This window comes from Myodes glareolus, chromosome 21 (assembly GCF_982192425.1).
Source record: "Myodes glareolus chromosome 21, mMyoGla1.1, whole genome shotgun sequence".
Lineage (NCBI taxonomy): Eukaryota > Metazoa > Chordata > Mammalia > Rodentia > Cricetidae > Myodes > Myodes glareolus.
The window spans coordinates 35,175,028-35,191,741 of NC_142046.1; the positions used below are offsets into that span (position 1 = coordinate 35,175,028).

The following is a 16,714-nucleotide window of genomic DNA, read 5'->3' on the forward strand; positions in this document are numbered from 1 at the left end:
GAAAAAAAAATCTTAAGAGGGTGAATGGCAGGAAAATTTCTACATTGTGTATTCGCATCTTAGATAAGATGAGAACAGAAAAGACTCGAAGCAGCTTGATAGTGAAAATGCTGAGAAAGGAGACGATGGGTTAGGTGCTCAAACAAGGGAGTTCTTCCTGGCCCATGCTTGTCTAGCAACATTGCCCTACTATGGTGTCTCTGGGAGTTTCCAGCAAGAGAGATTCAAAAACTCCCGGCTAGCTGGAGGACTTGATATTTTTAGTTTGGGTGATAATTAAAAGCTGGTTATACAATAACTACAACGAAAGCCTCCCTTCCCCAAATAACTTGACTTTAAACCTCTAATTCTGTCTAAAGTCTTTTGTTGTGCAGACACCAGTATTCTATTAATCTGTCCCGTCAGAGAAATGGTTTTAACTTGCTGGTGGCACAGAGCTCAGAAGGAAAGCTGATACGCCTCTGTCAGGACCTTAGGTGCACAAAGATCTCTACAGGCTTACAGCCACAGCCTCAATCTAACAGCAAGAAATTACAGAGGGATTAATGTCAATCTTGGAGCTAGATTTAAATTATAAATGTGCACAGGCAGCCCAGAGGAGACATAGCTTAACTTTACTCCTTGTGAAAGGTCTCAGAGTCTAAGAGGGTTCATGAGCGCACACACCAGCATTGATACAGCAGTCAGTCTGCTCCTGCAGGGTGCAGAAATGTGGGCCACTGGTCAGAAGCATGCCAAGAGTAGCTCCCATGGTCGACCCTGATCAAAGCGCACCTACGGTATTTTGTTTAGCTCTGAGTCTCATTTGACCAGCTCATGGGATGTCTAGAAATGCAGAGACGTTAAGACTGCAAAGAACCTGGGGGTGGGGCTGACAGGGAAGGACATTGGTGCCTATTTCTATCTGTGTACAGATTGGTACTGCCAGCTTCTGAGGATGTTGTGGGTATTTAGAGAAAAACTTTTTAGTGGAAATTTCCAGGAGAGACTGATTTATGAAATAAGCTCCTTGTCATCGGGATTCTTAAGCAAAGGTGAGTCAATCCTGTGAGTGGGGGTGTCTCTCTCTCTCTCTCTCTCTCTCTCTCTCTCTCTCTCTCTCTCTCTCTCTCTACCTAAGCCACAGGTTCTAAAATGGGGACACACGGTCCCATCCCCACCAGATAAGAAAATACCCAGGCTCATTCCTATATGATCCTGGCGGAAGTTCCTTCATAGTCTCTTGGTTGATGGTTCTGAGGTTTCAGACCTCGGCTTTATCCTTAAACTTTAGAAATAATAAGTTTCAACACTACACCATGATTTAAGAGCAATATGTTAGACACAGAAAATGTATTTAGGAAGCTTTGAAGTAGCACCAAGGGGAGACACATGCATATTCTGTTTTTAATTTCTTCACTTCAAAAGTTAATAGAAGTGGGGGTAGAGGGATGGCTGAGAGTTACGAGCACTGAGTGCCCTTCCCAAGGTCTGGGGCTCAATTTCCAGCACCCACATGATGGCTCACAACCATCAGGAACTCTCTGTAATACCAATTCCAGAGGTTCCTGCACCTTCTTCTGGCCTCTGTGGGCACTAGTCACACGCATGGCGCACTGATATATATGCAGACAAAGCATCCACACCCATCAAATAAAATGCTGTTTTTAAAAAAGGAAAAAAGTTGAATTCAAGAGGAATGTACTTCATCTTATGATTATTGCTGAAATAACTATTTCTTGCAATTAATACAAAAATTGCATTACCCTAAATGCTAACTGATCCTACTTAAAGTTTAACCTTTATAATAGAGGTTGAGAAATGCAAAAGTTGCTTTTCTCATGAATCGAGAAAACGCGGTACTTTCCGAAGCTGCCATGTAGCATTATACCGCCACGGAATGAGCGATTGAAGTGAAAACCAGTACAGATATCTAAGAGTCGGCAACTCCTCCCACCTCGCTGTAGTTGACTTTGTTCATTCTTGCCAGCATGATTTCTGGCGTGTCTGGCATGATGTGGATCTGCGTCTTGTCTTTGTTCCAGGCCTCTGTGTATAAACGCTGTCAAAGGAGACAACACATCCATCAGGAAATACAGCAATGCCTAATCAGTAGGAGTCGCAAGGCCATAGAAAAGCTATAATATAGGAAGATAAGACTATGGTATTTTACATGAATAATATATACATGTCTCAAACTAATTAGTTCATATTGGAGTATAATCTGAAAATCATTAAAAATTAAAAGGAAAGTGAGAATAAGTATTTTTATACAATGATTACTTTTTCACAAAAGATGTTATTTTATAAAAATCAAGCAATCACAACTGAAGTCAATAATAAAATATGAATAACAAACAGATAATAGATTAGAGAAACAGAAAGATAATAAAGGATAGATATAAATGTCTTAGTGTGTAAAACTCTTTGCTCAATCATGTTTCTCTGTCTTATATTCAGCTTCAGCAAGCCCATGTGGCTTTGCTGAACTCTGACCTCTCACCTTGTTCATGTTGAGGGCGTTGCTCTTGGCCAGCACCTGCTCCAGAGAATCTGTCACACTGGTGAACTTGAACTTGTCTGGGGGCTGGCGGTAGATTTTGTCACTCAAGATTTCTGTGGCCCGTTTGCATTTTTCTACATCCAGAGAGCCTATGGGCACCCAGCCAATGCCTCGCATCCATTGGAGATCAGACTTGTACATATTCTGTTGGCACAAAGAGTCAATTAATGTTTGCTGCCATGTTGGGAATACATTTTCAGCCAAAGGGCATAAAATGAAGTATGATCTCTCTGAAAAATATAATTTAGTAGGGAGCAGACACTTTGTATTTATCATTTTGTATGAATGCTAAAGATTAGTATTCAAAAAGAAAGCAGGGTCCTGCCCCCTCACACACTTGCAGGCATAGGTGAGGTTTGGGTCACCTATTTAAACCTTCTTCTGTGGAATAAACTCACTGTTTCCCATCAGCACTCACATCGCTCTGGAGGTCATAGGCCTGCCGAGCATGGATGACGTCATTCTGGTCAGGCAGGCACGTCCACTGATGTAGGTAGTTCCTGTAGTCTGCATCGCTGACCAGGGTCTGGCATTTCTTGGCCAGCACCACGCCCAACATGTCCACCGGGCTGCTGTACTTGGTCTTCCACTTCTCAAAGTCCTTCTTGTACTCCCTGTCACTCTGGATCTTGGCCACGTGCATGGACCACACCATCTTGGGGTCATCTTCGATATTCCGTGCCCCAATGTGGTGGCCCAGCTGCTTGCGGTAGCCTTCCTTGTACTTGAACTACAAGAAGAAAAACACTGCTAATAGTCTGTTCTGACCTTTAGAAAAGTACATTTACTAGGACAGAATTAGCCTATTCATTAAATGTACTGATTTTCTTTGAATATATAATATATCTATATTTTATCATGTAGAAAACAAAAATACTAAGAAGAAAAGGAAAACAAATATAGTGTTTTACTACACGGAGCTATTTGTGGTGCGTGTATATGAAGGAATATAATTAGAATATGAGTCATATGTTAATGGGTTTTGCCTGCCTTTTGCAGTTATTATATAAGCTTTTTTCTATGTCATTAAAAATTCTTTATGAACATGGTTTTTAATTAAAGTAGGCATGTCATATGGTTATACACTAACATTAAACTTCTCTGTGTTGATAATTTTTTTAAAAAATGTGATAATTATTTTCTGTATTTTGGAAAGAAATGGCATATTTCTGATTCAAAGACAAAAAAGTGAGTAAAAAATTTGAGCAAAGTGAGCAAAGCCATCAGTAGCAGGGTATAGGGAAATCACCAAAGCACATGTGTGTGCTTCCTTCAGAGTGGCCATACGAAACCCACTGTAATATAATAAAGAAAGCAAACAAGTGTCTGCAACCCGGCCCTGGAAATTGACACAAACACACGGCCCATGCAGATGCTTGGCCTTTGAGTGATGTGTACCATTTGCTGAGATCCATCAGTTTAAACAGCATGGATTAAGTTTCAAAGGAATGCTCCAAAACATGTGACGTAAAAATAAGGAATATGTATTTTTGGAAAAGTGAAAAACAACCCCACTTCAGTTATGTGTGCGCTGCTTTGGCTCAGCAGGCAGTGGACACACTCGCAAACGGTCGTCCTTACAGATGACGGTCGACTCGAAGCCACGAGTTTTCGCCTCATTATTTTAAGCGACTTGCTGACATAATAAGCTATTAGCAACAATTTTAACTTCACAGCTTGGCCCGCTGTAAATTTAAGAGAAACAAAGTGGTCCTGGAGCCAAAGCTAAGGTGAAAATCTCCCAGGTACACTTAACTTCCCAGGGGTACTTACGTCACTCGCGATGTCTCTGGAGGCCTTGGCTGTCTTGATAGGGATGGCATCAAGCCGCATGTCATAGCCTTTCCTCTTGGCTTCTTCCAGGCCAAGTTTATATAATTTCTGCCACAGACATAAATTATTGTGTTTGATTAATAAAGAGAAATATAAGGAAAATATATCACATGCCATAAATGCATTGCTTACCTCGCTATAATTTATTTTGTTTTGCTTAGCCAGCATAACTTCAGGGGTGTCTGGCATAATGTGGATGGTGGTTTTATCCTTATTCCAAGCTTCGGTATAGAGGTGCTAAGAACAATAAGAGAACAAGTCAATAATGAACACTTTGAAACCACGCTCTTGAGTTAACTCTGTGATGTGTTCAGGTTTCGGTTTCTCTATTAGTATGTAGCGTGTTTCCTTTAGAGACACCTTAATGTTATGGAGAAGAATTAAATGTGCTTTTTCTTTCTACGGGAACAGTGTTGCCCACTTCTGTCCAAAATACTGAATACCTCCCTCATGCAAAGAAAGGACTTACGTGGTTCATGGTTATAGCATTATTTTTGGCCAAGACCATTGGCATGGAGTCCATAAGGCTGGAAAACTTGAATTTATCTGGGTGCTGCCGGTAAACATGGTCACTCAGAATCTGGGTGGCTCGTTTGTTTTTCTCATCCTCGAGGGAACCAGAAGGTATCCAGCCAATGCCTTTCAGCCACTGAAGATCAGCCTTGTACAAATTCTGAAATTTCAAGTCACACATGTAAGCATATATCCACAGAGAGATAGGAGTGTATGCTCTGCTATATGATACAGACATGTTTGCAATACTTAACATTTGGCTTCATGGATAATTTCAGAAATTTAATGAAATACTCAGATTAAAAGCATGTTTTGCAAAGAGACAGAAATGTGTAGAGAATGGCTCAATTCTTCATTGCCTAGATTAGCTATCTGGAATATTCTACTGTAGATTCTTTGAGGAAGAATGCTGCTTGGCTCACTAGGTGGAGTTTTGATATTAGTGTATAAATTGCTTACTTTATGGGAGCTGTGATATTCAGGAAAAAGCACAGAATGTTTAATTGAACAAAGGAAAACCTTAGACTCACATCGCTCTGGAGGTCATAGGCCTGCCGAGCATGGATGACGTCATTCTGGTCAGGCAGGCACGTCCACTGGTGTAGGTAGTTCCTGTAGTCTGCATCGCTGACCAGGGTCTGGCACTTCTTGGCCAGCACCACGCCCAGCATGTCCACCGGGCTGCTGTACTTGGTCTTCCACTTCTCAAAGTCCTTCTTGTACTCCCTGTCACTCTGGATCTTGGCCACGTGCATGGACCACATCATCTTGGGGTCATCCTTGATGTTTCGAGCCCCAATGTGGTGGCCAAGTTGTTTCCGGAAGCCTTCTTTGTACTTGTACTAAAGGAACAAAAGAATAGCCCAGTCCTTTTAAAATGGACTTCCCTTGTCTCTTTCATGGCAATTTTCAAAACCTATTAATTCTAAATTTCTTGCTAAGCCTGAAGAGCTATAGATTTCACTGTTTTGAGAGGAAAGATTAAAGGCTAAATCCAGCCACAAATCCCATACACAATAAGCTGACCCTTGGTCTTATCCATATCCTACACTGCATGTCTGGAATTATCACCTTGTTTTAATTTGCTATTAGATGATTTTGTTCAATTTAAAATAGGCCCATTACAATCAAATCACTACAGATAAGGCATAACATCTACATCCACTGCAATCAAATCACTATCTACAAGGCATAACATCTATACCCATTGCAATCAAATTACTATCTTCGGGGCTTAACATCTACACCCATCGCATTCAAATCACTATCTACAGGGCTTAGCATCTTACTTCACTGGCAATTTCCCGAGATGCTTTTGCTGCTTTGATTGGAATGGCATCGACAGGAAGATCGTAACCTTTTCTCTTCAGTTCTTCATAACCCATTCTGTAGATTTTCTGTTGAGAGAAGACGACAATCACTTTGGGAAAACCACTCTCCACAAACAGTGTAATGAATAAGCAATACAATGAAGCCAATGTACTATCTACTTCAAGAGTCCATGAGAAGAGCCTCTATGGTCTCGACCACTCCTGTGTAATTGGATATTATGCCCACGGATTGCTGATGATCCTCTTCTAAATTTTAAAGCTCCTTGATTACCAAATGCACAAAATTAAATGCCAGCTCTTCCAAGTGCTTTACAGAAGGCAACAGGAGCTAACTGACAGAGACACGAATTATCGTTTTGGTGGTATCTTCCACTTTATGTGGTGTTCTGTTAGAAATTGATGTAGAGACGGCAAAGTCTTTCAATCTTACTCCTCCCATGGAAAAAACAGTGAGAGGATATTGTTTCTGTGTAGCTAATGTACCCACGTCACGACACAAGAGCATCGACAGAAGGACTGGCACCTGGGGGTAATATGGTGCTTCATAATTGAAAAAATACTTTAAAGTTTAAGTGTGGAATTTTAAAACTTATGTGTTTATAATTTGCCCATTCAGACTGTGACATAACTGAATAACTGAGAATATATTCAAACATATTTTTATCCAGAAGCCAGATGATTTAAAATGGCTATTGACTATTGTTAGAGTTTTTGTTCATATTTCAGTCTTTGTAGTACTACATATATTCTTTAATGTTAAAATCACCTTATGGGGGTTCAGAATTTGTATTTTAAATGTTTACTTTTTACATCCATATATTTCAAAGATTAACATTTGGCAGCAAAATAATTGGTAAAAATGAAAATTTCCTCTAATGTATTGCTTGTTTACTTGTTCAAAATTTCATCCAGAATCTATTCGTCAAGCACAAAACATTGTAAACAGTGCAGATCCAATATTAATTGTTTCTGCCCACACAAGAGAGGATGAGAACAGTATAAACATTTCATTTTGATAATAATACACATAATAAAGAAATGCAAAAATAGAGAGATCTGTGCCCCAATGCTGTTTGAAATAGTGAGTACCAATATTGGATAAGCAAAACCCCAACCAAATAAGGAGCCTGAGTCATTCACAGTCAATTAAATGACTAATTAAAATGACTTAAGCATTCAGAAGAGCTTCCAGACCACTTGGCCGACTGAGACGCAGCTGACAGAGTTTGCCGGGAAGGCACTATGGACTTGGATACTCACATCACTTGTGTTGATCAAGTTTGCCTTAGCCAGAACGATGTCGGGAGTGTCAGGCATGATATGGATCTGTGTCTTGTCCTTGTCCCAGGCTTCTCTATAAAGTCTCTGAAATGAGAAATAACCATTTTGTCAGGGGATTGTCAGGGTCCATGATCATGGTGGGGAGTATTAGGTTCATGCGCACTGAACACTATAATTGATAAAAAAAAATAAGATGACAATATATGCAGAAAACAGACATGGTTTTCTTATCTGAAATACAACTACCTCCAAATTTAGAGTATGGATCGATCGCCCTTTTGAAATGATAGGTACTGTCTATAGAAATAAATAAATAAATAAATATAATAAAACTTTGTTGACACTATCAAATAGCATAGCACAGCACTCTCTAATAGTTTTGGCCTTCAGAATCCCCCATAGTATTTAACTGTCTTATCAAAAGATGACCTATCCAAATTATGTCCTGGAACTAGGGGATCTTAGTCCTTAGTTGGTTTACTATTTATAGTTATTACATACAATTATTTGGGAGGACAAGTAAATTGACAGAGATTTTGGGTTCCCAAAAGAGACAGTTTTAAAATTTATCAAAATCTCTTGAATGTCCTAAAATCTTCACATCTGTCTTCAACAGAAGACCAATGGAATTCAAATAATTTACTTAAAGTAAACATTTGAAAAATAGGATATTTACATACTATCAAACTTTATCAATAAGATATTTATCAGTTACAAGTTTTGAACTCCATTTCCAGTGCATGCAATGATATTTTACCAAATGTGTCATTAATCCCAGCACTTGAGAGGCAGAGGCAGGCCTCTCTGTGAGTTTGCGGCCAGCCTGCTCTACATACATAGTAAGAGCCACGCCACCCAGGGATATATAGTGAGACTCTGTCTTCATTTTTTTCCCCAAGGGATAAAATGATCAACTGAACAGTGAAGAATCTGGCAATGTCATTTTTAAGGAAGTGATAAACGTTCAAATGATCAGCAACAGGACAACCACTTGATGTTCTGGGTCCTCCTGTCACGGAACCCAAGGGGGACACAGTGTGGGGCTTCCTCTTGGAAAGACATGATCTGAATCGTGAGGACACCCTGGAAAACCCAAGGTGAAAGAGACTCTGCGCCTGTCACCAACATCAAAGATTCAGAAGATGGAGGGATAGGAAGGGAACGGTCCAGAGTAAGAATAAAGACACAGCAGACAGGTGAAACGTGTGACCTCAGATGGCTTCATCAGCCGGGGGGAACAGTTTCCTTTCCTGTAAAGGGTATTTGTAGTAAAACTGAATAAATTATTTTTATTTTTTAACATTTAGTGTGTGTGTGTGTGTGTGTGTGTGTGTGTGTGAGAGAGAGAGAGAGAGAGAGAGAGAGAGAGAGAGAGAGAGAGAGAGAGATTCCATAGCACATGTGTGGAGGTCACAGGGTAGCGTACAGGTAGGTATTGGTTCTCTCCTTTCACCATGAGGATCTTGGGGATTGAATGTTGGCCATCAGGTTTAGTGGCATGTGCCTCACCCACAGAGCTAGCCCTCTGACCACGTAAACTTGGATAAATTCTACAGACAGTATTGTGCCAACATTGGTTCCCTGACTTTGAAAATTCCAAAGTGCTTTTGTAAGAGCACATTATTTTCATGGCACACACGCTGAAGGTTGGGGGTAACAGGGTGTCATGAAGCAGTGTAGTTCCTCATAGATATGGCAGAGCAGAAAGGAAGAAGGATAAAGAGACAGAATAGAAATGTATTGAGATGTTAAGGTTTTTGGAATCTGGGTGAAAATATGTAACTTACAGCTTTTTATCTTCTATGTATGCCTGAAGTTACTCAAATAGAAACTTATTTCTTTCACTGCATGTGGTAGTGCCTACCTTAATCCCAGCATTTACCTAGGGAGTCAGACAGATCTCTTGAGTCTGAGGCCAGCCAGAACTACATAATGAGAACCTGTCTCAAAATTAATTTTCTCATTACATTTATTTATGGTGTGTGCGCACGTGCACACATGCGCATACGTGCACATGCACACACTTGCGGTGATAGGGGTTGGGGGTTTCAGGTGCCATGACTTGCACACGGAGGCCAGGAGACAACTTGGGGGAGTGGGTTCTTGCTCCCCTTGTGGGCTCCAGGGGTCACATCCCAGTCACCAAACCTGGTAGCAGGTGCCTTTATCCCCTGACCCAGCTCATCAGCTCTCCCAGAACGAACATTTTTAAGGTTTCATTAATTCCTTAGACTTGCCAAGGTCCCTTTGAGATGTATGGCATGGGGCATTCAAAGGGTTGGAACTTATCTCTGTATGAATATGCTGTCTATCATGCAGATGGCCAAGTGAAGTTAATTAGGCCTTCAGGACCAAAATGAAACAAGGCTCTTTAATATTAATAGATGCTTTCTCAAGTTCACGACCAGTCTTTCTGGTAAGAGTGCCACTGCTTTTTTTAGCCTTATAGTAGCTGGTGTTGGACACTGGGTGGCTCTTACTTGTAGGGGACAGTCTTGTGTCTCATGGGATTTTTAGCAGCATCCCTGCTTTCTATCCACTAGGGGCCAGTATCACGCCACCTCCAAGTTGGCACAAGCAAAGGGAAAGAAGTTTCTAGACACCGTCAAATTTCTTTCGGCATCCCTGCAACTACGGCACACTGTTCAGCACGGCCGGGTCAGCTTTATGGTCTACCCTCCTCCTTTGCTTATCTTCTTGGTTCAGAGCTTTTTGTTTCTTTCTCAAGTTGACTAAGATTCTAAAAAGAAGCAACATTCAGGGAAGAAACAAAACCAAAGTGTATTGCAAAGAGCCAAAGAGAAACAAGGGGATGGAGGCAGAAAGAGGCCTGCCGACTCACATCTGCTACAGCGTTTGAAAAACGAAACTGTCGAGTGTCTGTGAGTGCTTGGTTAAGAAGTGAGGGGCTGTCAATTATAAAATACGGTCTTATGCATCAGGTCAGAACTAATGCGTGCATTTAAAATGGAGTGCGTATTGAACGCAGTGTACAAAGCCCTTCTTAAGACCTACACAGCTACCCTCTGTATCTATTTCAACTTCCTTGCATGTTCCAGAATCCCAGGGCACTTGGTTCAGCTTCTTGTAATGTTCAAGCTTGGACTGAGTAACAACAGTGTTTGGCCCTTCTCAGTCAAGAAACATCCCACATAGCCACTTTTGTTTATCTCATTCAGTCACCTATTCTATGATAAGTACTGGTGTCCCTGCTGGAGAACATTAAAGGCAGAACATAAATTTACTATGCTATGGGATTATTGCATGATCTTGATTCAGTTATATTAAAATGCATTACTATCATTTTGTAAAAAAACATATAATATTTGGTGGTACTGGGAATTGAACCTAGGGTCTCATGAGTACTAGGCAAATATCCTTAGAAAATAAACCCTTTAAAGGCTGGGAACTACAACTTGTGGTTAAAATAAAAAACAAAAACCCAAACCCATTTATTTATAACATTTCCACTGTGTAAGGCCCCCAGAATAGCACCCCCCCCTTTTCATGCTTTGTCCCAGCCAAAATACCCAGGTCCTTATTGTATTTAGGTTCCAAAGCGAAAACATTCAACGTATTTTTAAATCACATTTTAGCTAAGTAAGGAAACTTGCTTGAACTAAGATGACAATAAACTGTACGTATTATTTAGTGTAAAGTGGATAGCGATTCAAGTAGATCAAACCACCATAAAACATTACGCTGTACCAACTGAGACAAGGCCTTGCTGCTGTGTCGTTCACTAGGGAAGTGCTCCTAACTGCCGGGTAGCAAGCACTATAAACTCTGCTGTCAATTTCTAACAAATACTCACATCGCTCCTGTTCTTGGCGTTTGTCTTTGCCAGAACTATGTCCATGGCGTCAGGGATGCTGGTGAACTTATTTCTGTCTGGAGGTTGGCGATACTTCTTCTCACTGATGATTTCCGAAGCCCGCTTGTTCTTTTCTGCTTCCAAAGAACCCAAGGGGCTCCATCCTATGCCTCTCAGCCACTCAAGGTCAGACTTGTACATGTTCTAGGAAAGGACAAAACAAGCCATCACCGTCTCATCTTCATCTTCACCAAGACACACCGGTGTGTTTTAGGTGGTCAGTGATGATAATTCCTCTTTCCAATCTCTGTTTTTTCATATAAATAGATATCAGTACATGGAGTAATTTTAAGTTAACAAATTTGATAGACACTGACCTCACTTTGCAGTTCATAGACTTTTTTAGCTTGGATGACGTCATTCTGGTCAGGCAGGCACGTCCACTGGTGTAGGTAGTTCCTGTAGTCCACGTCGCTCACCAAGGCCTGGCATTTCTTAGCCAGCACCACGCCCAACATGTCCACGGGGCTGGTGTATTTGGTCTTCCACTTCTCAAAGTCCTTCTTGTATTCTCGTTCACTCTGCATTTTGGCTACATTCATAGATAGCACGAGCTTTGGGTCATCTTGCACACTCAGGAATCCAATATGGTGTCCCAGTTGTTTCCGGTAGCCTTGTTTATATTTAAACTGAAATCAGGAAACAGTCTTTTTAGTAACGTAAATAAAAGCCAAGTTAACTCAACTTTCTTTGTTATTATAGTTTTCCCCCAACACGGATGTGAAAGAATGATTTCTGAGCTAACAGGAAATGTTTTCTTCCTAAAGTAAGTCCTGTTTAATTAGATCTAGCTAAAGAACGAATGCAGTTGGAGATCAAGGGAGATTATCATGAGAAATTAGTTCCTTCCAAAGGCAGGAATATGCACCAGACATTGTGTGCCTGAACTGAGGATAACATTCAGCAAAATCCTTGTCAAATGCTTATGAGAAAATAGGGGCTGAACGACAGAAAAATTATGAAGGTATATGATCTGGTGAGAATGCTCAAATGTAGATTAGAGAATCTTCACATGATCATATCATATAGTTTTGTCTAGATTGGAATCTATATCTTATAGGCACAGATGGGAATATGTGGATATTTTCGTTAGAAAAATAAATTACATAAGAACTCAGCATCTTGTCTAGTAGGCGAGAATAAGCTATATAAATTTAAGATAATGAAAGTAAAGTCCAGAGCTTCTATTTAGTTGGAGAAATTACATTACTGCTAAACGACAACACGGCTAGTAAGTGCAATGATGGTAACTTAATGTTAGGCTCTGAACACACAGTGGGCCTCACAGACATAGGCTTTGCTCCCCCGAATGCATATATTTCAATTACTCTGGATTTTACATTGACTATATCATTGTGATTGTTGATCTGCATTATCAACTTGAGTGACTATAGAATCATCTAAAAGATTGAAGGTATGCCTCTGGGTGTATCTGTGAGGGCGTTTCCAGAAGGGGAAAGTCCCATTCTGCATATGGGTCATGGAGCCCCATGGACCAGGGCCTGGTCTGAATGAAAAAGAACAAGGAGAAAGCTGACTGTCAGCTGTCCCATCTTCAGCTTTCTGGTTTGCAGGGACGGAAACCCAGGTGCTCACCCTGCCTTCTTTGCCATGATGGGAACTGAATCAAATCACAGTGTCTTTCCCTTCTTGTCTCTGTGAGGGGTTCTGATCAGAGTCATACAAAACCTACCCAACATAGCTCTTGATATGGACAGTCTGGCAAAATTGCTTATAAAAAAGTAGAGCCATCCCTCTGTAGGGAGCACAGATAAGCACATGCCAGAAGCCCATTAAGCTGGCCTGAGCTCCTGCCTCAACAAAACACTAATATTTGACACACTATTTTAAGACAACAAAGCAAAACAAATCACAGACAGAATGAACTGCTCATAGAAGACCAACATAGTTCCAAAACTAAAACCAAAGTAGAATAAGGAGACAGGGATGTTTGAAGAAATGTCAAAAGAAGAAGAAACAAGCTACTTTGTGCTATTCCAGAACACAGACTTGGCACTGATGGATAGAATACCTCACACCAACAGTAAGAAGTCTGATAATAACTCAACCCAGCCCAACCAAGAAAACTCCCACTCTAAGGACCATGCACATCCTCTGCGTGTGAGTATCCACGGATCCAAGCACTTCATCCTCTCTCCACGCATGAAAAGAAGGCAGATTTTGGCAAAGGACTGAACGGAATAACCATTCTACCTCCCAACTCTAAATTCTATTCATTTAACTTATGAGATTACATACTTAAAGCCTGCTTCAAAAATTCGATGAAATGGTACAGAGCCATTGGGAGCTGAGAGGAAAAACCATTTCTCCTGTGGTGGGAAAGTTCACACGTAGCTAATTTAACTGTGAACTTTCAAGTGGATTTGCAAGAAAAGGAATGAGGAACTATTGGCCACTGGGTTGCTGGGAAATTGTCAATGCCCTTTCAATTGCTAGGTTCTCATTAGCATACAGCACTAGAGGAAAATGAGTTTGTTTTATCATGTAGTTTCATCATTATTTCAGTCGATTTAATGAGGTCTTGATCTGAAAGCCAGAGAGTCCAAATTATTTCCTGGTATTTCTTGAGTGTCACAATTGAATTAGATAGATTTCTCCCCCCTGTATTCTTTGAATTTCTTCTCAGATTCTGGGGTTTAGGCTCTCTTTCTCCCCTTCCAGTTCAGCCCATGTGTGGAAGCAAATTATCTTTGCTGTTGGGTTTTTATTGTTGCTGTTGTTGTTTGTTTGTTTTTGAGTCAGGGCCTCACTGTGTAGCTCTGGCTTTTCTGAAACTCACTATGTCGACCAGGCTGGCCTCACAGAGCTCTGAGGGCTGAGATTAAAGGTGTGGGCCAATACACCTGACTTGCAAATCCTTGTATGTTTTAAAAGTTTTAAGAGGCTGCGTGTCCCTAAGAAATTTTGGTAATTCATTCTCTAAAACTAAGACCATTAGAAGTTTTTATAACTATAAAAAAAGAGAGGGAGGGAAAGGGGCGAGAGAGAGAGAGAGAGAGAGAGAGAGAGAGAGAGAGAGAGAGACTTCTGTCATAGTGTACACGTAGTGGTCAGAGGATAATTTGTGGTAATCATTTTCTTCTTGTGGAAACCCAGGTTGTCAGGTTCAACAGCAGTCTTTGCTGCTATAAACCAAGCACTATAAATTAATTTTACTACTACATTTATTCACTCATGTGCATGTGTCCATGTGTGGGTACACGCACGCCACAGTGTGTATGTGGAGGTCAGAAGACAATCTGTGGGGGTCAGTTCTCTTCTTCCATCATGTGGGCTCCAGGGATTGGACTCAGACTGCCAGGCTTGCTGGCAAGCTCCTTTACCCACAGAGCCAGCTCGACCACCCAGGACGATTTGAATTTCTTCTAGTGCATTTTTGGGATAAGCAAAATGAAATATTTATTTATGTGCAAATGAAGCATATTTTTTTACAAAATTGAATGGATATGGGGCCATATGTAGCGCGTTCACCAAAAGTTCCGACTTTTCCAGCCATAGAGGAATCTGCCCTTTGGAGCACAAACAGCATTCTTCTATGAACCAGATCTCTGAATATCAGTCAACAGAATGTAAAGTGAGTCTTTTGGGATTTTCCACCCTAGAGCTAATTTGCTATAATTATGCAAATGCAAGGAGGGGCTAACATAAAGTGACTGGTGGCTAATTTTCAGACATATGCAGGTAAAAACTGTCAACATCAGTTGCTAACGTTGATTTATTACCTGGCCTCACTTTGTCTAAAACAGATCAATAGAAAACAGGAATTTTAATTTTAGCCTGAAAACCCCACAATGTCTAACTTCCTTGTACAATCTGGAAGAATGCCTCATTGTACTGGGTCTTAGAGGGATGCTGGCTCACTAGGTGGTTAGACGTCTGAGGAAAGCGGGGGAAAAGACAATTCTGGATAGCTAGGGTAGAAAGAGGTGAAGGAACCGAAGTCCATTTCTACATTAACCAACATCCCATGGCCCACCCAGCTGAAAGTGCAGCCTTCTGCCCCCACCAGGACCTACGTCGCTAGCGATGTCTCTTGATGTCTTGGCCAGCTGGACAGAGATTGCATCAACAGGGAGATCATAGCCTTTCTTCAGAGCCTCTTCCCAGCCAAGTCTATAGAGTTTCTGAAAAGTAAAGAGACCCTTTAGTGTTATTTCTTCTATGTTAAAATTGCAGACAAGCCAAGGTGTGTGTAGAGTGAATACAGAACCCTAAAATCAACTACCCTGACTCTACACACAGGTAAAACCAAGCAGGTGTTAACAATAGACTCAGCACTGACAACATCATGGGATCTAGCTTAGTCTTTCATTTCCTTTTGGGTTGATGGTGTATCTGGACACAGCATCCACTATTTAGAAACAATCCAGTCCTTCAGGATTTATAAGGCAGCTTTCTTCCAGCAGCTAACAACAGTCTGGGGTCACTGCTTGAAACACTGGCGATAAGTAATTAAAAAAGAAAATCAGATCACACCATTTCAACTACCTACACAATAAAAGTAATAAATGCCTTTTGGAAGTTTCAATGAATGAGCTAGCTGTTACTGTCAAACTTGTTGGCAGTGTCTTAAAAGCACTGTAGCAAAATTGTCATCCGGGACTCTCTGCCCGCTGGGTGCTGTGCTGTGCACCTTAGGGGGTCTCTCATTGTTGCTCATGGCCATCTAGTATCACAGGTACTTTTAAGGTCCTGATTTTAGTAGGGATGGAAACAAACTTCAGAATAAGTGGTTCTTCCAGTATCAAGGAACACACAGATACCAAAGTCAAAGCTTACATCAGGTTTATTTGACATAACTTTATGTTTCGGTCGTTATTTAAGGCAACTCTCCTTTGCACTAAGCGTAATGAGCATGGCGATTGGACAGATGTAGCCACTGCCTCCTTAGAGCCCACAGCCAGGGCCCGTGTTCCTAACAGGGTCTTGAAAGCCCTCTAGAATGAGGAGTTTGATTTGCTTCCATTGCTTCTGCATTTACCCCAGCTGTCTCCTATTACATCAGTTAGAAGTGATTATGTTTTGAGACAAAACATGTCATCAACATGCAAGCTTCCCTTACCTGGCTGTACAGTGTCTGATTCTGCTTGGCTTGCAAAATATCTGGTGTATCAGGCATCACATGAATCTTGGTTTTATCTTTATTCCAGTCAACGGTGTATAAATGCTAGGAAGTGGGAGAAGAGACATTTTAAGTCTGAATAATGGTTAAGGATAAATAGGAAAGAAGATAAACAGAATATTCAAAAGCACTTCGTTTGAACTACAAAAAAGGAAAAATGAAATTCAGAAGAGATGTTAGAAACAAATTTATACTCT

General features: G+C 40.8%; 1 protein-coding gene across 6 annotated transcripts in view; it reads right to left on the reverse strand.

Annotated features, from left to right (window-relative positions):
- Window positions 1–16,714, reverse strand: part of Neb (nebulin) — a 182,921-nt gene that overhangs the window by 104,878 nt on the left and 61,329 nt on the right. For all 6 annotated transcript variants that reach the window (XM_087899946.1, XM_087899948.1, XM_087899947.1 and 3 more), the window contains 13 exons: window positions 16,458–16,562; window positions 15,412–15,519; window positions 11,692–12,003; window positions 11,315–11,518; window positions 7,480–7,584; window positions 6,178–6,285; window positions 5,419–5,730; window positions 4,845–5,048; window positions 4,508–4,612; window positions 4,316–4,423; window positions 2,961–3,272; window positions 2,483–2,686; window positions 1,937–2,041 (listed from right to left, as the gene is read on the reverse strand). In XM_087899946.1, coding sequence (XP_087756072.1) covers window positions 1,937–2,041; window positions 2,483–2,686; window positions 2,961–3,272; window positions 4,316–4,423; window positions 4,508–4,612; window positions 4,845–5,048; window positions 5,419–5,730; window positions 6,178–6,285; window positions 7,480–7,584; window positions 11,315–11,518; window positions 11,692–12,003; window positions 15,412–15,519; window positions 16,458–16,562 — 2,292 coding nt within the window. The remainder of the gene's footprint in view (window positions 1–1,936; window positions 2,042–2,482; window positions 2,687–2,960; window positions 3,273–4,315; window positions 4,424–4,507; window positions 4,613–4,844; window positions 5,049–5,418; window positions 5,731–6,177; window positions 6,286–7,479; window positions 7,585–11,314; window positions 11,519–11,691; window positions 12,004–15,411; window positions 15,520–16,457; window positions 16,563–16,714) is intronic.